General features: G+C 37.7%; 1 protein-coding gene across 7 annotated transcripts in view; it reads right to left on the bottom strand.

Annotated features, from left to right (window-relative positions):
- UPF2 (UPF2 regulator of nonsense mediated mRNA decay) overlaps nt 1–24,645 on the bottom strand; it is a 133,523-nt gene that overhangs the window by 25,154 nt on the left and 83,724 nt on the right. For 6 of the 7 annotated variants that reach the window (XM_070428448.1, XM_070428458.1, XM_070428465.1 and 3 more), the window contains exons 11-18: nt 22,111–22,227; nt 18,307–18,492; nt 14,637–14,840; nt 13,500–13,775; nt 11,265–11,448; nt 1,677–1,816; nt 1,196–1,300; nt 793–891 (exon numbers count right to left, since the gene is read on the bottom strand). In XM_070428448.1, coding sequence (XP_070284549.1) covers nt 793–891; nt 1,196–1,300; nt 1,677–1,816; nt 11,265–11,448; nt 13,500–13,775; nt 14,637–14,840; nt 18,307–18,492; nt 22,111–22,227 — 1,311 coding nt within the window. The remainder of the gene's footprint in view (nt 1–792; nt 892–1,195; nt 1,301–1,676; nt 1,817–11,264; nt 11,449–13,499; nt 13,776–14,636; nt 14,841–18,306; nt 18,493–22,110; nt 22,228–24,645) is intronic. The other variant, XM_070428486.1, reaches the window with a different exon arrangement.

Raw genomic sequence — 24,645 nt, 5'->3', positions numbered from 1 at the left:
GGATTATTCCCCACCAATAAACAGACTCTAATATCTTTAATCTCAATAACAATCCTCCTCTTTTAACTCTGTTCCCTTTCTAGTAAAACTCCTTCAGAGTTAGCTACATCTGTTATCCATCATTTTCACCTCCTCCCTTCTCATTTTCCACTAAGCCCACCCCAAGCAGCTTTCACCCCACCATTCCAACAAAGGCACTCTTGTCAAGTCACCAAAGTGTTTAACAACAGCTACAATGTATAGGGCTAACGTAAACAGTCTATGAGATTTCAACTCTATAGGAAGACATCATTACTCTAAATTACTGGGATGATGGAGCTTTTTCTAAAATCCAGTCTATTAATGTCATGAATACATTAAACAATTAACACTTCTTTAAACATCAAATAACTAATATTCCTTTAAATATTTCTGTTATTCAAATTATATATCAAACTTAGGAATTTACAAAATTAAATTTCCCTAAATACTTATCTTCTGCAAAGTATGACTCCTAAACAAACCGCAAGTAAAGGGTCTTAGAGATGATTCAGGAAGAAAAGGTGAAAGTTGGTACAATAAAATTACTCTATTCCAGGTCTTATATTTACTACATTTATCCCCACACTATCTTAAAGGAAGTTACAAATCAGGACATGAAATGCAAGTACTGGCAGCTGCAAACTGTACAAATAAGGAAAATGCTGCAGAGGCAAATGTTTAGATAGTAGAGACCCTCCTATTAACCAGAACTGAATGTGCTGCAATGTTTTGTACTGAGAAGATATTTTGGACTAGAGCAACATTTCATACCTGAAGATTTTCTAACATCATTTTATCCAGAGCTTGAATGAAGTCCTCATCTTCTACACAAGGTACATGCTTAAGTCCACCTCCTTTGATCATCACCTCCTTATTAAAATAAAACAAAACCAAGAAATAAGACCAGAAATTGTAACATTAATGTTTTGTACAACAGAGCCTTTTGTATTGATAACTTAACTTGTTTAACATACTTAAGGAATGAGTAAAATATATAACATTATTAAATATTAAAATAACTTGTTAAAGAAAAGTATTTAGGAAAACAAATTGAAAATAAATACCTAAAGAAATAGTTTTCAATAATTATAAGAAATGAAACTTTGGTGGCTAAAACTGAAATACTATGAAAATGTTGCACAATTTCAAGAAGTAAATTTTCAGCCATACATACGGTATTTTCTTCATCAGTTTCATTCTCCTTATTTGAATCTGTAAGATAATCTGTATTCTCTTCCTCTTCTTCCTCTCCTTCCTCCTCATCATTATCAGAACCCTCCTGAAATTATTTAACATCAGATGATTAAAACATTTTGAAAAGGGTTATTACATTTTACATGCCTTAAAACGATTTTGAAACATCTGTATAACTGTTTATTATTCCCAAATGTAGAGCAAAGTCAGCGGGCAACAATTACTACATACCTCGCCCTTCCTCTCTGATTAAATAATAATAATAAAAACAATCCTATGATCAGTATTAACTTTTTAAAAACGCTTAATTAATCCAGAGATTTTATATCAGAGATACTATTAGTTACATTTACTATAATACAACTGAGGGGTAGATTTTATTTTATAAAGAAAATTTTTGCTCATATAGTCAAAATACTCTAGTACAAATGTACCTATTTGCTATAAATAAAAGTCATCACCTCTTCTTCTGGTTCATTTACTTCACTTTCATTTCCAGATTGTTCTTCTGTTTCAGCTCCTCCTTCTTCTTCTTCTTCATCCTCTTCAAGATTTTCTCCTTCTGTTATAGAATCTTTTGAATCTTTGTCATTTACTAGGCCTTGAAGTAAGAGGAAAGTAGAAAAATACATTTTAAAAAGATAAAGGCAAGTTTTCAATACCACTTCATTTAAAAGTATGTATTAAGAAAATTCAATAGCCACTTTTTTCAAAACAACAGTAAAATAGGAACAGAATTTTAAACTATTTTGATAAACATTTAAAAAATTAAACAGAACTTCATTTCAGCTGATTTATTTCTTAGTCACAAAAAAGAAAAAAACACATTTTCCCCTTTTCTAGAGCTTCAAACTGTTTATCTCAGTCTCAAAAAACAAAGGCAAAAAGTAGCAGCACATAAGATGCTACCTCAGCCATATAAAATGTACCTCAGTTCCACTTTTTTTTTCAGTTCCACTTTTTAATCAAATATTTCAAGAATCTCTAAAAACTCAAAGATATAAAATTGTCACTTTAATGGAGAAATCACATTTGACTATCTATTTGAATGTCTGCAAATCAGGACTAAGGAAAGGCAAAGCAATATGTTGACACACCTAGCAGCTGTGCCACCACAGAACTTAGTTTTTTCCTTCAGTAACAGCATTCTCCTCCTGAGGGAACTCCCTGGCTTGAATTTGCTTCCATCTCCCCATGTTCATCCACATTTCACTATCTACTTAATTCCTCTTATCATCTGAATGCCAAACTACTTCTCTACTTTCAAGAGGCACATAATATGGCTTCATCGGATCCCTTTCCCATGTTTTCTCCCACGCCTTCTGCTATAGTGAGGTCAGATTCTTGTTATTAAAAAGCACACTACCTTGCAATCTTGCTCATCAATATTCTTCTCAATATAAATTCCATTACTTTCCCCCCTACTTGCTTCTAAAGCACTTGGAGAGTTTATAAGAGCACTTTACATTTAAGAATATATATACCATGTAATATTTTTTAAATTATTTCAGAAGTGTTACATTAGATTAGAAGACCCTTAAAAACAAAGAACTTCTTTTATATGCATATTCAAAACTTATCAGAGGCCATATACTGATAAATACACAGTAGGTGTTTAGTAAATAGTTATTTACTCACAGAATCTTGGTCAATTAGCGCAGAAAGAAATTTTACTAATGATGTGATTTAACCCTTCCATTTTATGAGGACTACTGAAGCCCAGAGAGTTTTAATAACCCAACCAATAAAAGTAAAAAAATTACTCCTATGAACCAGGAGGTCACGGTTCAATTCCCAGTCAGGGCACATGCCTGATTGCGATTGCTGGCTCGATCCCCAGTAGGGGCTGTGCAGGAGGCAGCTAACTGATGGTTCTCATCATTGATGTTTCTATCTCTCGCTCCCTCTCCCTTTTTCTCTGAATTTAAAAAATACATTTTTTTAAAAAACAGAAAATACAGAAGTATAGAGTGATTAAAGTAGATACATTCAAGTTTGGAAATTTAAAAAAAATTGAGAAGATGGATGAAGCTCAGTGCGATCTATTTTACAAGGAAAATAATACTGAGGAAGAAAGTTGGTGTCTCAGATTTAAATTCCACTTAACTTAAATATTTTCTACCTACTACTTATTAATTTTCATAGAAAGAAATAGACTTTATATGTTAACTAGAGGCCCGGTGCACAAAAATTTGTGCACTCAGGGGTGGGGGGGTCCCTCAGCCCGGCCTGTGCCCTCTCGCAATCTGGGACCCCTCGGGGGATGACCACCTGCTGGCTTAGGCCTGCTCCCCGGGGGACTGGGCCTAAGATGGCAATCACATCCCTCTGGCAGCCCAGCAGCCCTCAGGGGATGTCCACTTGCCAGCGGGGAGCAGACCTAAGCTGCAGTCGGACATCCTCAGCGCTGCGGAGGAGGCAGGAGAGGCTCCCACCACCACCGCTATACTGGCAGTCATCAGCCTGGCTTGTGGCTGAGCAGAGCTCCCCCATATGGGAGTGCACTGACCACCAGAGGGCAGCTCCTGCATTGAGCGTCTGCCCCCTGGTGGTCAGTGTGTGTCATAGTGACCAGTCATTCCCAGTATTTCTGCCGTTAGGGTCAGTTTGCATATTACCCTTTTACTATATAGGATAGAGGCCTGGTGCATGGGTGGGGGCTGGCTGGTTTGCCCTGAAGGGTGTCCTGGATCAGGGTGGGGGTACTGCTGGGGTGCCTGGCCAGCCTGGGTGAGGGGCTAATGGCTGTTTGCAGCTGGACACACTCCCTTCAGGGTGGGGGTCCCCACTGGGGTGCCTGGCCAGCCTGGATGAGAGGCTGATGGCTGTTTTCAGGCTGGCCACAACCCGTTTAGGGTGGAGGTCCCCACTGGGGTGCCTGGCCATCCTGGGTGAGGGGCTGAGGGCCGTTTTCAGGCTGGCCTGCGACTGAAGCTCCCAGCGTCTCCTTTTTTTCTTTTTTTTTTTATTCTGAGATTTATTTACCGTCTATAATTGAAACATTGTTGCCGTCACTGGCCCTCCCAGCTCTGAGGCAGTGGCCGGCTGGCTGAAAGCAAGTATCTGGGGTTTGTTTAGCTTCTATAATTGAAACATTGTTGCTTTCAGGCTCAGAGCCGGGCCACGGCAGGCCGGGAACCTTGGCTTCCTCCATCACTGGAGCAAGCAAGCCTCCTGTTCGCTTCAGCTGCGTGGCTGCCGGCCGCCATCTTTGTTGGCAGTTAATTTGCATATCGCCCTGATTAGCCAATGGGAAGCATAGCGAAGGTATGGTTAATTACCCTTTTTGTCTTTTATTAGATAGGATTTTATTTATTTATAGGGACATGAAGAAGCAAAATATCAGAAAAGTTATCAGGGGCAAAAGTTATTAGGACTGTATGAATCTAAGTATTCTCAATAAAATATCACAGTGGTGATAAACTCACATACCATCACATGCTTGTTATATCCATTTAAAATGTGCCATGGGAAGAAGTATCCTATATAATAAAGAGGTAATATGCAAATTAACCCTCAAGCCCTCGCAAGATGGCTCTCTTCAACCAGGCCGGCAGGGGAGTTAGTGAGGGACAACCAAATGACTGAACAAGCAGGCTGCATGGATTGACCAGACTGGCAAGGAGGGGGCAGTTATGGGCGACCAGGCTGGCAGGGGGGTGCAGTTTGGGGGCAACCAGGCTGGCGGGGGGGGGGGGGGGGTGGCAATTGGGGGCAATTAGGCTGGCAGGGGGGCAGTGAGAGGCAACTAGGCCGGCTAGGGAGGGGGCAGTAGGGGGTGACCAGGCCGGCAGGGGGGGCAATAGGGGTGACCAGGCTGGCGGAGGGGGCAGTTAGGAGTGACCAGGCTGGAAGGGAGGGGGCAGTTGGGAGCAACCTGGCCGGCAGGAGGAGGCAGTTAAGGGCGATCAGGTTGGCATGCACAGGTAGTGAGGGACAATCAGGCAGGCAAGGGGGGGGGCAGTTAGGGGCGACCAAGCAGGTGAGTGATTAGAAGCCAGTGGTCCAGGATTGTGAGAGGAATGTCCAACTGCCGGCAGTCGGACATCCCCCAAGGGGTCCTGGATTGGAAAAGGTGCAGGCTGGGCTGAGGGGTCCCCCCCGTGCACAAATTTCGTGCCCTGGGCCTCTAATATTGTATAAGTCTTTGTTTTGATAACCACACCTGTATTGTATAAGTCTTTGTTTTGATAACCACACCTCTAATTTGTAAGGAAAATACATACTATTTATAACGTTTTCATTTTCATTGCAAGTTAGTTTCAAAAACTATTTATAAATATTATATTCTGCATTTGCTAAACTATATAACGATCTAGTTGCTGAACCATAAGGCACTGAAATCTAAAGTAAACAATGCAAATTAAAATGTATATATAAAAAACAGAGATGACAAAATGCAAACACAGTAAAATATTTAAATGTGTGTGTCAGAATTAAGTGTACTTGGAGATAGAAATCAAATACTGTCCTCTTAAATTTGAGCAGCTTGGTGCCTCCATTTTCATGCTCATAACAGAGATGGTAATAAACTATAGTACTTCCTTTCAGATTGTGTTTTAATTTACATTTCTCTGTTTACTAGACATGCTGAGCATTTCCCCCATATACTTAACATGTCAGAAAGAACAGAGTTGACTTGATTGCTTAACCTAGTATTTTCATTTGGCTTTACTTAAACTCATCTGTCAAAAATCAGTAACATTACCTTCCTCTATCATTCTGGCAATCAGGCAGTACTCAATAAAAACACCAACTCTTCCCTGCTCTCCCTTATTTGATTATGTCCTGTTCATTTTTCTATTGGGGTATTCTATTTTATTACCAATTTACCTGTGTTCTTTATGTAAGTGTTAACAACTTAGCAAGAAAACTAATTTCATATTAATTTTTATTGTACATTTTAAAAACCTAAATCTATATGTATACTTTCTTCTATCATTTTAAATTTGAGAAAATTAACCTCTGAAAATATTTGATAATCAGATCTATTTTTAACTTTGAAAAAGTAAATATTTAACTTTTTAAAAAAATATATTTTATTGATTTTTTACAGAGAAGAAGGGAGAGGGATAGAGAGTTAGAAACATCGATGAGAGAGAAACACCGATCAGCTGCCTCCTGCATACTCCCTACTGGTATTTGCCCACAACCAAGGTACATGCCCTTGACCGGAATCAAATCTGGGACCCTTGAGTCCACAGGCTGACGCTCTATCCACTGAGGCAAACTGGTTAGGGCAAATATTTAACTCTTTAATCCACCTAGAGTTTGGCAATATAAGATGATGCTCTCTATCAAATTCTCCTCCCAAATGCTCACCTGCTGCCCTTATCCTATCTTTAACATTCCTGGCTCACCATAAATGATTGTTCTGTATTTAACTGGACAACTTCTGGGCCTTTTATCTATCCTACTGATTTTATTTCTAATTTATGAAATATACTCTTTAAATTTATAATATAATTTATTCTTATGGCTTCTTTCCTTTTTTTACTTTTATTTCCCTCATTTTTGTTCCTTTTATTATAATACTAGAGGCCTAGTGCATGAAATTCGTTCACTCAGCGGGGTTGAGAGGGGTCCCTCAGCCCAGCCTGTGCCCTCTCGCAGTCCGGGAGCCCTCGGAAATTTCCGACTGATGGCTTAGGCCTTCAGTCGGACATCCTCAGCGCTGCCGTGGAGGCAGGAGAGGCTCCCGTCAATACCGCTGTGCTCGCCTGCCGTGAGCCCGGCTTTTGGCTGAGTGGCGCTCCCCCTGTGGGAGCACACTGACCACCAGGGGGAAGCTCCTGCATTGTGTTCTGCCCCCTGGTGGTCAGTGAGTGTCATAGCGATTGGTCATTCCGCCATTTAGTCAATTTGCATATTAGCCATTATTATTTAGGACTAGTTAGAACTTCCAAACCAGAATTAAACAATATTGCTTATTACCATCTTAATTTTGTTATTAAATTTAAAGAGAATGTCCTTGCCAATAATTCTGTCTATACTAAGAAGTCAAGGTGCACAAGTAAATAACTCAAGTGTGTTATTTATAGTGGTGCAAAATTTGAAATAATCTGTGTCAAACAACAGGAATTACATAAATTATGGTACATTTATACGAAGGAATATAGCCAGTTTTTTAAAAATATAATAAAGGAAATTTCATAATGTATTATGTAGGGGAAATCCACTTATAAAACTGTATAAACATGAGAAAAAAATTTAAAGAATAAAAGAAAATATATCAAAATGTTAATACATAATTATCCTTAAGTATAGAGTATCAGTGATTTTTGTCTTGTTATTTTTCAAAATTTCTGCCATGAACATATATTACTTTTAATAATATTAAAAATTATTTGAGAGGAACCAAGATGGCGGCATAGGTAAACACCGGAGTTTGCTGCCTTGAACAACCACTTTAAAAATACAACTAAAAGACTGAATGGACATCACCCAGAACCACAGGAAGGCTGGCTGAGGAGAGACTCTTCAACTAGAAGGAAAAACAACAGCATTACGAGGCCCAGAGGAGGCGCAGTGTGGAAAATTTAAAGGTACAGTGGTGCGGCGGTGCGCGCGCAAAGCGGGCTGGTGGCTGAGGGCGCGGTTGTCGTTTTCAATTAGGAGTGAGTCTCAGACTCTGGGCTACAGATCCGGGCGAGTCTCTAGGGACCCTGACTCAAACGGGAGAAGCGGGACTGTCTGGCTACGGTCCCTCCGAGGTTTGCAGCGGTTGTGGGGACAGAGAGGCAGAGCCCCTGGAGACGGACTGAGAGCAGCCATAGCTGCTCCCTCCCCCCACCCTGTTGAGCCCGCCCTGCCCAGGCCCTGCGCAGAGCCATTTGCCGGATGGCCTCAGGCAAAGGCTGGACTAGCGCCTCCCCAGAGGACTGAAGTTTTCCACGCAGCTGATTCCAACAGCCAGTCGGCCTGGTGGTCAAATCCCTCTAGTGTTAACTACAACAATTAAGGCTTGGCTAGAACAAGACTGCGCACAAAGACCACAAGGGGGTGCACCAAGAAAGCATAAAAGATGCGGAGACAAAAAAAACATGACAGAAATGGAGGATATGGAGCTAAGAATCGCAATTTTGAGGGCTTGCTATAAACTTGTGCAGAGCCTCACGAAAACTAATGAGACCCTCGATGCTACGATAAAGAAATTAGAAAGTAAGCATACACGGACTGAAATAAAGAATATTATACCCAATAGCAGACCAGAGGAGCACAAGAATCAAACCAAAGATTTGACAAAAAACACCTAACTGGAAAAGCAAAATGAAAAAAGAATCCGAAAGTGTGAAGATAGTGTAAGGAGCCTCTGGGACAGTTTCAAGCGTACCAACATCAGAATAATAGGGGTGCCAGAAGATGAAAGACAGCAAGATATTGAAAACCTATTTCAAGAAATAATGGCAGAAAACTTCCCCCACCTGGTGAAAGAAATGGACTTACAGGTCCAAGAAGCGCAGAGAACCCCAAACAAAAGGAATCCAAAGAGGACCACACCAAGACACATCATAATTAAAATGCCAAGAGCAAAAGACAGAGAATCTTAAAAGCAGCAAGAGAAAGAGACTCAATTACCTACAAGGGAATACCCATACGACTGTCAGCTGATTTCTCAACAGAAACTTTGCAGGCCAGAAGGGAATGGCAAGAAATATTCAAAGTGCTGAATACCAAGAACCTACAACCAAGATTACTTTATCCAGCAAAGCTATCATTCAGAACTGAAGGTCAGATAAAGAGCTTCACAGACAAGGAAAAGCTAAAGGAGTTCATCACCACTAAACCAGTATTATACGAAATACTGAAAGGTATCCTTTAAGAAGAGGAAGAAGAAAAAGGTAAAGATACAAACTGTGAACAACAAACATGCATCTATCAACAAGTGAATCTAAGAATCAAGTGAATAAATAATCTGATGTACAGAATGAACTGGTGATTATAATGAATCAGGGACATAGAAAGGGAATGGACTGACTATTCTTGGGGGGGTAAGGGGAATGGGAGATTTGGGAAGAGACTGGACAAAAATCGTGCACCTATGGATGAGGACAGTGGGTGGGGAGTGAGGGCGGAGGGTGGGGCGGGAACTGGAAGGAGGGGAGTTATGGGGAGGGGGGAAGAGGAACAAATGTAATCTGAACAATAAAAATTTAATTAAAAAAAAATTATTTAAAACTATTGTTAAGCATAATTATGAGAAATTTTTAGTGTTTATCCATTAACTATTATGCTAGAATTATGTTGCTATAAAACTGAGATAATGAATTTGTTAAGTGCTTGAATCAGAAAAACTAGTAAAGGCTCTTGATTCTGTATTATCTTCTGGATTTAATCAACAGGAAACAGATTTAATATAGGTTTATTCATGTAGCTCTTCTTCCTGATACTTAGACTGCTTAAAAGAGAATTAAATTGGGACAACTTCATAGCATAATTTCCAGTTGCAAGCATCTTTATAGAGTTTCACTTGCAAACGCTGACCTATTTTTCCTTTTCCATATTCTAAACAGACTCCTCAAGAGAGTCTGAAGTCCTTTAATTTAACCTTCAGTCAATAAAGGATAAAGCACATTGCTCTCTTTACTGCTACCAAACTGGGTGTCAAACTAGTATTCCCTCATGCCCACTATACAGAACATCATTCATAAAGATCTTTGAGAAACAAGGCTAAGACTCAACTATTTCAAAGCATAAAAAGTTAATGAAATAAATAAATAAATAAGCACTTTGCTTAAAATGATAATTTTATACAACTAGAAGTCTAAAAAGGAAAAGAAAGTAGATGATTTGGACCAAAGTACAAAAAGCAGCACATATGTCTTTATGGTTTGAGTAGTTTCTAGTTGCATAATCAGAAGCACCTTTAAAATTAATGCTCAAATAGATAACAGCAATCATATTCTCCAAAAGAGAATTTACCTATGGAGAAAGAAACCCTACTAATATGCTGGATGTAATATGAAAAAATAGTTTTAGAGGGGAAAAAGTACCAAATGCTTTCACCATGAAAAGTAGTTCTTCAGATATGCAACGTAGCAAATTTATACAATTAATATAATTGGTGATGGTAAGAATCTCCTAATGACAGCCTTATGGGTCCCAAGTGCTAGCAGGAAGTAAAATACTAGCTTAATAGCCTGAAAACATGTCATTTTAAAATGACTAAAATGAAACCTGCTAACAAGTATCTGTAAGTAAATCAGAGTAGTAAGGTTACATGTTCCAGTTATTTCCACTGACAAAGTTAGTTAGCTCCTACAGTCCCTCGTGAGAGTTATTCAAGAGCTAACTCCTACTCAGCCGGTGTGGGTCAGTGGTAGAGCATCAACCCATGAACCCACAGGTCCTCAGTTCTATTCTTGGTCAGAGCACATGCCTGGTTGTGGACTTGATCCCCAGTAGGGGGCGTGCAGGAGGCAGCCGACTGAGTTACTCATCGATATTTCTATCCCTCTCCCATCCTCTCTCTTTAAAGCAATAAGCATATTTTTTTTAAAGAGCTACCTCTTCTTCCACAACAATCTCAAAAGGACACAGAGAAAGTAAATAGACCAATTCTCCTGTAGCATATTTCTCACATTTTCTCTAGTCCTTAGAAATAGTGACAACTCTCCCAGTGAATAAGGTCTGAAATTCTGTAGGGTAGTTCCAAACTTCTAACAGGTATCCCCTTCTATAGTTTCTAGCCTACAATGTCTTAAGAAATAACGCTTGTTGCAATTACATACTGTATTGTAAGAGGTACTCTAATTAAAAGTAGATTTTACATTAGCAACCAAAAATTCTAAAATTAAGAGAGGCCAACAGGATTGTATTTATTCATCGCTATCATTGGCTTCAATTCTTACATAAGTATTTACCTCCAATTTGGGATTACTTTATGAAATCAAAAAATATGTCACCCATATGTCTTACCTAATATTATGTAACACTCAATATAAAAATGGAAAGTATACAAAGGTAAAGTCTGATAACATTATAAAGCAAATTCTAAAAACAATCTGCCAAATATCACTTTCATTGTCTCTCTGTAATTAATTGCTTACCTAGTTTTATTAAGAATTCTCGTTCCAAGTCTTGTACCTGCCTGATGGATTCTTCCAGAGAATTACAAAGCTTGATCTTTGGTCTCAGCAGTTCTAGTGTATCACTGATCATGTAATCTATGTCAATAGGAAATGGATGATCTTTTGTCCAAACCTCCAAACTTTTCTTCCACCAAACATAACGCTGATGACAAATAAAAAATAAATTTAGCTATAAAATATTAATAACAAAATATTTTAAATAATAATCTGTAATGTGACGTCACCTAACTATAACAACTAAGCTAAAAAATTGTACAAGACACCTACCATTTTCTTTAATGGTCGACAGCAATGATCCTAATTCCAATTATTTCCCTCCAGCTACACAATTTCTAAGCCATTTGGTGACTTGAATCTAAATATTGTTTTATTATAATTGTCATAATCTTTTTAAAGACAAGGAAAAATTGTGAATAAAATACCAAGTAAATTTTCAGATAATGAAACAAGTCAGAAACCCCACTCCCAAACATAGTTTTGATAAATGTTCATCATTTTCCCTATAATACCTGCTTTGATTTTTAAAAAGGTCAATTAAAGTATCTAATAGGGTTTTAAATCTAAAAATCATTAATCAACAATAATTTATTGAACACCTACTGTGTATATGGCATGTTTAGATATTTTCCCTCTCTTCTCATACCTGGGTCCCTCATTCTGTTTTATACTTTGTAAGTTAACATTAATTGAAGAGCATAACCCAGGAATTTATTTGTGTATGAACAGGTAATCCTCTGGGTGCTTCACTCTTCTTTCCCCAGTTTGTTCCTTGCTAGGTCCTTGCTACTCAAAATTGCAGACCTCAGCTGGAGCTTGTTAGAAATGCATAATCTTAAGTCCCCACCCCAGACCAATTTAATAATAATCTGCATTATAATACTATTCCCAGGTAAAGTGTATGCACATTAAAGTTTAGAAGCACTACTATGGGTGATCCTTTCTACCTGGCCTTCCAAGACATAACTGTTCACTCTATATTCTAGGCAGAACACACTGACCTCATCCCCAGGCCTCACTTCTTACTTCATCCCCTTAGGTTTAAGCCTGCTGCATATTTCTGCCTGTTAATCAATGTGGAAAATGCCTCTGTCTCTTTGTCTCTTGGATATTTTGGGATAGCTCTTTTCTCTCCACTTGGGATGTCAGATTAAATGCAAATAAGGATTCTCTTCTGAAGGAGATTCTACTTTGGATGCTGACAATTACAGCTAACACTTTGCAGCAAAATTGGTTTTCAATACAGGCAGTCTCCAACCTAAGACAGTCCTTAGAGATAAAGGGAATCTGATTCTCAAATGTACAATCCCCTTCCTCATGGTAGGATAAAGTTAATAAACTGCTCTTCCCCAAGAACATTTACCCCCACTTAACACCAGCCATTATGTGGATGTATTTTTATACCTCCAGTTTTAGTTTTAAATGTATTTTCTTCATCAATGGATGAGTGAAAACAATACTAGAAGTAGTGATCATATAGACTTTAATGGTACTATTGATACCTTCTTTCAACAACATCTAGACAATTCAACAGTGAACTGTTCACCCTGCTCAGTATTTTATGGGAAATAGTGACTGGGTTCCAAACAACCTACCTACAAAGTTAACTTTTGGAACACCTACTTTAAAGGAATTGTAGAAACATCTGTTTTTGTACCTGAATTCAATTTATACTACACTTGCTCTAAATCATAAGCTTACATAATTAACTAAAATTAAGATATGAAAAGCACAACTCAAGAGTTTCTTTCGTGTTAAAAACGTTTTCCTCAGAGTGAGTTTTTTCTTTAAAAAAAAAAAGTTATATCATTTAAAAATAATTTTATATGTAAAACCAGAATACAGATGAGTGATAAAAATGTACATATGAAAATCACAAGTTTTTTAATTCATAAGTTACTGTACCAAATATAATTCATAAATTACCATTCCAAATTTATAAAGTATACCAAAATAACTTTCAAAATTAACAATCAATCATAAAAGTTACAATGGAATTAGAATGTTTATATTATAAAATTCATCAAATTTTTTAAATCTCTAAAGCATCTTTGCAGGAAGAATAAATCAAATTTAGTCTAATTATGAACATATCTCATATGTGATATGTGAATGCTATAATGTTTCTGCTCGAATATTTTTGTAACACAACCAATGTATTAAATGGTGCCAAACTGCATATTTCAGCTTATATACCTGAAAATATACAAGGAAGCAATCAAGTTTTCGTTTACTGGAACCTCTGTCAAAGTACTGGCCACAAGTATCCAAAATAGTGCACACTAGTCTAATTCTGAAAAGGTGCTCAGGAGGGTCCAGTGAACTTGGAGAGCCATCAGGGTTAACACCAAATGAAGTAAAAGAATAAAGAGTTCTAAAAATAACAGCTGATTCCACCATGCGGTAATTATAAAGTTCCCCTAAAAACTTGGCACTGCTGATACGTCTCTGATTAAATTTAGGTTGATTAACCTAAAAGAAAAAAAAACACAAGATTTGCATTAAAGAACAGTAATGTGGTAAAAAGAGGCGAAATTCCCCTCTGTCACTTGACAGTATCAATTACTGAAGAAACACTGAACAGAGAAAAATTAATGGGTTCTTTGCTTCTTTTCTAATAAGGTGGTCACTTGTGAGTATCCTTTTTCTCTCTTTAGGAAATGGGTATCTACAAAATGTAAAAAAAAAAAAAAAAGTTTCCCTGGCTTGTGTAGTTCTGTTGATCCCATGCATGAAAGGGTGGCAGGTTTGATTCCTGGTTGGGACACATGTGGAAGGCAGCCAATCGATGTTATTTAAATCAATTTTTTTAAAAAGTTTAATAAAAAATATGTTAAATATTAAATTTAATATTTAGCTATCATTAAGTGAATTGATTTGATAGTCTATCAAACCATTAAATTGTAATTCTCCCTTATCAGCCCCATATAACTTATTTTCTCTATAGTCCACAAATTAACAATAAGCCTACAAAAAAAAGGGATCTGCTTATAGGAAGTTTTACCAAATGATTACAATTCTTCTAATTAATAAATTTATTTTCCCAATAGTAACCCAGAAATAATAAAAATGTACTATATTCTTCCAAAATAAGCTTCACTGGACTTGAGAAAAAGAGGCAAAATAAACCCCAGGATTAGCCTGAGAGAATGAAGCACAGTAAATCTAGAACAGCAGGGTTTATTAAGAAACCACTAATTCTGAAGAGGTAATAGTAAAAGACACCATATAGATAAAAGAAGGTCTTCAAATTATTATTTTTCAATAATAGGATTTAAAAGTTATTTAAATTCTTCTAAAACTCCAATTTGACAACTTTAAAGAAAGTTTTACCTCCATTCCTAATCGAATATCTTCTAAAACTCCATCCACAACATGGATTCCAACATCCTCTTGGTAGAGCACTAGTCCTGCTAAGAGGTTTGCCACACAATGAATACTATTATATTTCACATTCCAGATGTTTATCATACAACAAATAACATAATCTTTCACTTCTTGGTCCTGCCAGGGCAACTTTCGCATCTGTCTCAAAACCTAAACAAAGAGAATTTTGTTTAAATTACTAGATAAGTATATAATCCAATATACCCAATAATATAGATATGTTATTATGATAATGCAGATAAAGAACTTTTGAAATGGGAAACACTTCAGAGATCCTCTATCAGATTTTTCACATTAGAGATTAAACATGAGATTTTTCTAATTATTGACAAATGGTATTCATTTTTCCTCCATCTTTCTATAATGTCCCCATATTTCCTAGAGTTTCTAAGTCTTCAATCAAGCTAACAGTATACACTCATACACTGAAGTCACTGAAAGAAATTCCCAAGGTTCACCAAAAATAAGATTTCTTTTGTGCTTCATTTAATCCAAATAATCTTAGACACTTCTTTTATAAATCAAAAATTTCCATTAATAAATAAATAAACCCAAGGTTAATTGGTTAAAAGATCACTTAAAATGGAGACATAACATCAAGACTGACATTACAGTGTCCTGTTTCCTCATATGTAAAAGGGGGGATAATAAAAGCACTTACTAGTTTGTTGTGAGGATTAGACAAGTTAAAACATGTGAAGTATGTAGGAAAGTGTCTGCCACATTATAAATACCCCATAAAAGTTAGGTATTACAATTTCAAAGACCATACTGTCAATGAGATAATTAGCAGAGCTCTACCTATCATTAAGTTCTATCCATTTTGATTCTGAAAGAATATAGATATTATTGGCAGATTGCAGAGTAGTCCTTTCATTTCTATATCCACAATCCATCTTTTAAGCACTAAATATTTTCTCATATCAGCTTCACTGGCAATATTAATGTCATCTCAACTTCATAAGTATTCTATATTTTTCTATATTTGATAGTCTATCAAACCATTAAATTGCAATTCTCCCTTATCAGCCCATATAACTTATTTTCTCTATAGTCCACAAATTAACAATAAGTCTACAAAAAAAGGGATCTGCTTACAGGAAGTTTTACCAAATGATTACAATTCTAGTCAATTCTAAACAGCTATCAAAATCCTTATTGTTTCAAACAACTATTTTTCCGACTCTCTGAAAGTTGGTTTCAATTTTCAAAGCTGCACTATCATTCCTATTACCTTTTCTCCCACCCATGTATTATTTCATCCTTTTATCCTCCCCAGATGTATTTTCTGTCCAGAAGTTAATTTCCATTACTTTATCTTCTAAAAAGAAAGAAGTTCTACATTGTATTGTTTCAACTTGTAGAATAAACCAAGAAATGTTTTGCTCAACATATCTTACTTAAAAGTGAGGTTTCTAGCAAGGTAACTACAATAATTCAGTTAACAGATCAGTGGTTCTTAAACTTTTCTAGAAAGTGACTCCTGTTGAGAATCCAAAGAAAGCCACAGACCTTATCTCCAGAAAAATACAGTCAGCCCCAGAATTCAAAACTATGTAATTTCAGAGGGCCATGGCCTTCCTAACACACATTCAAGGTTAAGATCCCCTACTCTCAAGAAAAACATGTACGGCCCGAACCAATATGCTCAATTAATATTTGACAAAGGAGGCAAGAACATACAATGGAGCCAAGATAGTCTCTTCAATAAATGGTGTTGGGAAAATTGGACAGATACATGCAAGAAAATGAAACTAGACCACCAACTTACACCATACACAAAAATAAACTCAAAATGGATAAAGGACTTAAATGTACGACAGGAAACCATAAAAATTCTAGAAGAATCCAAAGGCAACAAAATCTCAGACATATGCCAAAACAATTTCTTCACTGATACAGCTCCTAGGGCAGTTGAAACTAAAGAGAAAATGAACAAATGGGACTACATCAAAATAAAAAGCTTCTGCACAGCAAAAGAAACCATCAACAAAACAACAAGAAAACCCACTGCGTGGGAAAACATATTTGCCAACGTCATATCTGGTAAGGGCCTTATCTCCAAAATTTATAGGGAACTCATACAACTTAACAAAAAGAAGATAAACAATCCAATCAAAAAATGGGCAAAGGATCTAAATAGACACCTTTCAAAAGAGGACATTCAGAAAGCCAAGAGACATATGAAAACATGCTCAAAGTCACTAGTCATCCAAGAGATGCAAATCAAAACAACAATGAGGTACCATCTCACACCTGTCAGACTGACTATCATCAACAAATCAACAAACGACAAGTGCTGGAGAGGATGTGGAGAAAAAGGAACACTTGTGCACTGCTGGTGGGAATGCAGACTGGTGCAGCCACTATGGAAGAGAGTATGGAGTTTCCTCAAAAAACTGGAAATGGAACTCCCATTTGACCCTGTGATCCCACTTCTAGGAATATATCCCAAGAAACCAGAAACACCAATCAGAAAGGATATATGCACCTATCTGTTCATAGCAGCACAATTCGCCATAGCTAAGATCTGGAAACAGCCTAAGTGCCCATCAGTAGATGAATGGATTAGAAAACTGTGGTACATCTACACGATGGAATACTATGCTGCTGTAAAAAAGAAGGAACCCTTACAATTTGCAACGGCATGGATGGAGCTGGAGAGCATTATGCTAAGTGAAATAAGCCAGTCAATGTAGGAAAAATACCACATGATCTCACTCACTCATGGATAATAGAGACCATTATAAACTTTTGAACAATAATAGATACAGAGGCAGAGCTGCCTCACACAGATTGTCAAACTGCAGCGGGAAGGCCGGGGAGGGTTGGGGGGCAGGAGGGAGGGGGGTAAGAGATCAACCGAAGGACTTGTATGCATGCATATGAGCATAACCAATGGACATAAGACACTGGGGGGTAGGGGAAGCCGGGGTATTGTCAAGGCCGGGGGAAAAAAAGGACACATATGTAATAATACCCTTTGTAATGCTTTAAGCAATAAAAAAAAAAAAAAAAAAGAAAAACATGTAAAGGTAAATTTAAATTTTGATGTTATATACATACATATATATATATATTTTTGAAACTCTATGTCTCATATTCAACTCTGACTATGTCTCATATTCTGACATAGTCAGAGTTTCAAAAAAAAATTTAATTTAGAAGAATGGCCCTTTTAATTAAGAAGTTATTATCATAACAGGAAAACAAAATATTGTCCCATATATTATGTATCATCATATGAATTATTTCTTAGCGTGATTTGTATACAGTCAATCATAATGGAATTTGGGATCTAATCCCAACTCTCCTAAACTTCACTCTTGCGACTGGAAAAGCTCTGCTTTAATTTCTCCATTTACAAAATGTGAACAATGCAAAGTACCTGCATTTCTTATCTATAATTTATGGGACACTGAAGCAATTTATAAATAAACTGATCTAGGAAAACTGAAATATATGTCCCTGACCTAAAATTTCATGCACAGGCTAGAAGGAAAGTACACTGCTTTTAATACTATTATCATTAGGATGAAAAAAAATTTAGTTGAATATTATATAACTACCACAAATCTCACGTTGACCATTATTCCATGATTCCATTAAGATTTACCTTCTCAGTGGTGACCTTGGAAAGATCCTTGTACAAAAGTTTCCGGATATATTCCTGGAGAGGAGGACGTTTCTTTTTCACTGTTTTTTCGGCTGGAGGTGGGTTGCAGTAGTAATATGCATTCTCTACCATTGTGACATATCTTGCATCAAGATGCATTGCTTGTTTCTTTCTCATCATTTGTTCCTAAAATAAAAAGTCTACACTAGTCAAAATACTTTCATTCTAAGATTTCTTTATTCCTACAAAACTCCTATTCTCAGTGATAAGATTTTAGGATAAAGGTCTAGAAAAAGAAAAAAACAACCCAGTCGGTATTTCTATATTTCTAAGACTGTGCAAGCAGACTAATTATTATGCCACTGATCATTTGTTTATAACAAATTAGCTAATAACTGCTTGGTCTTAGGCCTTTATTCAGAGAACTTTTACTACAAATGTAATTTATAACTCTGCCAAACTACATGAACTCTGAGTATGACAAGTTTCATATATATGAGTGATTGAAATTAAGAACCAAAAATATGAATAAAGGGGTGCTGGCTGTCCCACATACAACTGAGGAAAAAAAAATTATTCTCAGAGCTTGTGCCATTCAATACTGTACCAGATAAATCTGACATGTCTCTATAGATAAGAAAACTAAAAGCCCCCAACGTCTTATATCTTGTCCAGAGCATCAACTCAGATAAGGTGATTAAAAACACAGATCTAGTCAATCATCATATACTTTAGGCTTTCTCAATTTGACATTTTGGACTGGATAATTCTTTGTTGTCCTGTGCATTGTAGGATGTTTTGTGCAACCTTGACCTCTACCCACTAGATGCCTATTGAGAACCACTGACTAGCTGAAGATCTTAAAACAGCACTCCTAATTCTTAAAATAGCATCACACTAAACCAGAGGTTCTCAACCTGTGGGTCGCGACCCCTTTGGCAGTCAAACGACCCTTTCACAGGGGTCGCCTAAGACCATCCTGCATATCAGATATTTACATTATGATTTATAACAGTAGCAACATTACAGTTATGAAGTAGCAACGAAAATAATTTTATGCTTGGGTCACAACATGAGGAACTGTATTTAAAGGGCCACAAGATTGAGAACCACTGTACTAAACACTAAGATTACTGAATTTGTTCAGTCATTTAATGAACATTTTACTTAGCACTTACTATGTGCTAGGCCAGGGGTGGGCAATCTTTTTGACTCGAGGGCCACAATGGGTTCTTAAACTGGACCGGAGGGCCGGAACAAAAGCATGGATGGAGTGTTTGTGTGAACTAATATAAATTCAAAGTAAACATCATTACATAAAAGGGTACGGTCTTTTTTTTTTTTAGTTTTATTCATTTCAAACGGGCTGGATCCAGCCCGTAGGCTGTAGTCTGCCCATGGCTGTGCTAGGCACTACTCCAGGTGCTGGAACTTACCAGTGAATAAGACAGACATGATTCCTACCTTCGTGAAGCCTAACAGTGTGGCGTAAGAAGACAGAATAAACAATTCAACAAAAAAACTTACAATATTTTAAATAATAATTGTAATCAGCGGTATGAAGAAAAATAATAAGGCACTAAGATGGAGAGTTATGAGAAGCCTACTTTATACTTTAGGTAGAGGGGGTTAGGGACAGCCTCTCTAAGAAAGTGAGATCTAAGTTATGACCTGAAAGATGACAAAAGGTTGAGAAGAGCCATGGAGAGAGCATTCACAGCAGAAGCAATAGCAAGATCAGAGGCTCTGAGGCGAGAGAGTTATATGTTACTGGAACTAAAAGAAGGCCACTGAGGTGGCCCACAAGAAATTGCATGAAATGAGATGTGAGAGGTAGAGAGGGCCAAGTAATAACAGACTCTGCTGACATGGTAAGAACTCTGGGTTTTAAGTATGTAGAGGGAAACTGCTGGTAAAGGACTCAGGGCTCTTTATAAATCTACTTTGTTGCTTGCCTCTCCAGTTTTATCTGCAGCTGCTTGACTAGATGCGTCTTTCTTCTCTGCCTTGAAGACCCAGATTAGTCTCTAAAATAAACACCACTTTTCCAGGAAACTTATCCTGACATACCAAGACTAGATTAAATGTCTCTTCTATCTACGCCCTATATTGCTTTTACACATGTATTCCAATTGCCTATTTATTCCTCTGTCTGACTTAAGACTCCAGGAGAGCATGGACTATCTTTTCATCTTTATACCCCATGGGTCTGACATAAGAGTTTGTATTCAGTGAATACTATGAAGCTGTTAGGGAAGATATTTCTTGGTTCATCAGTCTAGCTTAAGTACCCCCTCCCCCCTCATGAGCCCATAATGTTCTCTGCATAGCTCTATTAGTGCACTTACAACATTGTATTCGAATTAGCACTAGATATGGACCACTTTGGCAATTGTATACTTTGTACCACTTCTCCTAAACATGCCTGATACATAGGCCTCACAAAAATGTTAAATGATAAATAAGGTTTCTACCCAGAAAGCAAGAGAATCACTAATAAAGGCTAGCTTCTTTTGCTGTAAGAGGGGAAAAGATCCACTGAACCGAGAAAACCAGTCAGATAGGAAGGACTCTGGTTTTCAGCAATGTGACGTTCATCCATACTACCACAATTAGTAAATATTTTCCCCAGCAAAAAGTAAATATTAAGGATTCAATGTTATAAGTAAAAAGTAGATAATAAAAAATAAGCTTTCCTAGCATCTCTATTACATTTCTATTTAATTAAATATATTGGGTAACATTGGTTAGTAAGAACATGTTTCAATTAATACATTTTTATATGCAGTGTCTCATTTAACCTTATCAGTAGGAGCCAAAGAGGAGGAAGAATTTTCTCCTTGTTACAATAAAATTTGAACTTGGAATAACTATTATATGATTAATATGATATAAACTTAAAGAGAATTTGGAAATCAATTCTATTTGATGGCCTTCACATTAATATTTTTGTTTAGGAGAAATAAATGCTCATGTTTCTTCATTTTTAAATATTATTGGCAGAGAACTCAGGCTTACAACTGGATTCTAAAAAAATAAGATACCTAGAGAAAATGACACAATCAAGTCTTTTGTAACAGCAACAGTGATGTAATGACAGTGTATGCCCAGGGATTAATAAACCAGAGCTCTCTTGAACACTAATACCAATCCTGCAAAAGGCTATCAGCAAAGTGCATGAATATTACCAATAAGCATAATAACTTAATTGATTAATAAACTTGATGGTCATTTAGCCATTCTAATTAACTTACGAAGTAACTTCTCTCACAAGGTAATTTTTTAGACTTATATTTTATATATTTTAATTTTAAAATTTAATTATATATGTTGTTTATAATTTATGTGCTTATGGCACGCCAACCTAACATAATAGTATTAAGAATACCTGCTCATTTGTATCATTTGTCAAAGTTATTTTTGGTTAGAACTTGTATGCATATGTGCATAACCCATGAACACAGAAAATAGTATGGTAAAGGCCTGGGGCGGGTGCGGGCAAGAAGGGGTTAATGGGGGGGGGGGGGATATCTCTATCTGTAATAATTTCAACATTAAAGATTTTTTTTAAAGTTATCTTTGGTTAAACTTAATCCCCATTCACAATATTGTTAACTCACTAAGAGCCAAGTGAGAAAAATACCAACGGCTATCCAGGAATAGCAGCTTATATGTATAGGATGTTCTAGTTAAGGTAGAAAAGTGTATGTTTTTATGACAGAGCAAGCAGGCACTGGTCAATATTTTTAACCCCTGAAGTAAATCAACAACCTCAAGCTCTTGCTAGGATTCTGAAACCCTTACCAAAAGTACACTGGTCCTCAAGTGAGATTCTGGAGATCTGAAAAGAAATCTTCCACATGTTTCCAATAGAGTACATGCCATTTCAATATGGTGATGGGAAAAGTCTGATAGAAGCATCTGTAATAATAATAATGATGAAAAACCACAAAGACAATACTTCAAGCCTATTAGAGAGAAAAAACATTATATTTCTAATGTGTGTAACAATTTTAAAAATGTCAGTATAAAAAACAAAAGCTAGTCTTTTAGTTTAACAGTCCTCATCGATAGACATCTTTTGTGTTTTGCCATAAAAATCTTTTCTAAAAGCTTCAATGTATTTAATGTTTTTCATTTTAGATAGATATATGGAAATTAATATCAAAGCCCTTTCTAAATGTATTATTAAATGTCACATATTTAAACACATCACATATATAGCTTACATTTTCTAAATTATTTTGTTTTGGTTTAAATAACATTTATTTTTAAAATTCTGACTACAAAAGACTTATTGTATAAAATTTATAAACACAACACATTACCACAACATTTTGGTAGTACTTATTCTCCCAATCTTTTCTATGCATATTTTCTAAACCAAAATAGATTCAGACATATCACATCATTTGGTATCTTGGTTGTTTTGACAAACATGAATATTTTTCCATGTAAATTCTGATTCTTTTGGGCATAGTGCCGAATACATCAAAACTGTTAATTGTGCTGTTCAATTCTGTATATATAGTACTTACAGATTGTGTCTGCCTCTTTCAGCTATTAAAGTGTTTTCAAGTCTCTCACTATGATTGTGGATTTTTTTATTTCTCTCTTATTTCTTTACTAAAGGCCAGATGCACGAAATTCGTGCAAGACAGGCCTTCCTTCCCCTGGCTGCAGGCATCAGCTTCCCTCTGGCAGCAGGCACCCGGGAGAAGGATATCTGGTCTAATTAGCATATTTTGCTTTTATTATAGACTAGAGGCCCAGTGCACAAAAATTTGTGCACTGGCGGGGGGGGGGGGGGGGTCCTTCAGCCCGTCCTGTGCCCTCTCACAGTCTGGGACCCCTCAGGGGATGACCACCTGATGGCTTAGGCTCACTCCCCGAGGGATTGGGCCTAAGATGGCAATCAGACATCCCTCTGGCAGCCCGGGAACCCTCGGGGGATATCCACTTGCCAGCGGGGAGCAGGCCTAAGCTGAAGTCTGACATCCTTAGTGCTGCTGAGGAAGTGGGAGAGGTTCCCACCACCGCCGCTGTACTGGCAGCCGGCAGCCTGGCTTGTGGCTGAGCAGAGCTCCCCCTGTGGGAGCACACTGACCACCAGGGGGCATCTCCTGCATTGAGCATCTGCTCCCTGGTGGTCAGTGTATGTCATAATGACCAGTCATTCCCAGTTGTTCTGCTGTTAGGGTCAGTCTGCATATTACCCTTTTATTATATAGGATAGAGGCCTGGTGCATGGGTGGGGGCTGGCTGGTTTGCCCTGAAGGGTGTCCGGGATCAGGGTGGGGGTCCTGCTGGAGTGCCTGGCCAGCCTGGGTGAGGGGCTGATGGGTGTTTGCAGGCTGGTCACACCCCCTTCAGGTTGGGGGTCCCCGCTGGGGTGCCTGGCCAGCCTGGGTGAGGGGCTGATGGCTGTTTGCAGGCTGGTCAAGACCCCCGAGGGGGGACCTTCATCCCATGGAGGTTTGGCCAGCCTGGGTGAGGGGCTGATGGGTGTTTTCAGGATGGCCACACCTCCTTTAGGGTGGAGAGTCCCCACTGGGTTGCCTGGCCAGCCTGGGTGAGGGGCTGAGGTCTGTTTTCAGGCTGACCAAGCCCTCTGGTGATGGAAGCTCCCAGCCTCTCCTGTTTTTCTTTATTCTGGGATTTATTTACCTTCTATAATTGAATCTTTGTTGCCTTCAGTGGAGCTCAGAGCCCTCCACCAAGCCTCCTGTTCGCTCCAGCTCCATGGCCACAGCCGGCTGAAAGCAGGTATCTGGGGTTTATTTATCTTCTATAATTGAAACTTTGTTGCCTTCAGTGGAGCTCAGAGCCGGCCGAGGGAAGCTTGGCTTCCTCCATCACTGGAGCAACCAAGCCTCCTGCTCACTCCAGCTCCTTGGCTGCCGGCCGCCATCTTGGTTGGGTTAATTTGCATATAGTTGCTCTGATTGGCTGGTGGGCGTGGCTTAAGGCATGGCGAAGGTACGGTCAATTTGCATGTTTGTCTTTTATTAGATTAGATTTCTTTTGTCAATTGTTTCTTTATATGCTTTGAAGCTACATTATTAGATGTATACTGATTCAGGAAGTAACAATTTCATGTTAAAATGACCTCTTCATCACTATCAACTAACCTTCTTTATTAGTTTTTTTAAAAATATGTTTTTATTGATTTTAGAGCAGAAGGAAAGGGGGGGGTAAGAGAGAAACACTGATGTAATTGACTGCCTCCTGCTCGCCCCTACTGGGGATCGAGCCCACAACTGAGCATGTGATGATGGGAAATCAAACTAGTGACCTTTTGGTACATGGGACAACACTCAGCTAACTGAGCCACACAGG

This window comes from Myotis yumanensis, unplaced genomic scaffold, assembly GCF_028538775.1.
Source record: "Myotis yumanensis isolate MYYU_CA2020_CCGP unplaced genomic scaffold, mMyoYum1.0.hap1 SCAF_1, whole genome shotgun sequence".
Classification (NCBI taxonomy): domain Eukaryota; kingdom Metazoa; phylum Chordata; class Mammalia; order Chiroptera; family Vespertilionidae; genus Myotis; species Myotis yumanensis.
Note: the sequence above shows the minus strand (reverse complement) of the source record. Positions and strands in the feature narration are given on the sequence as shown.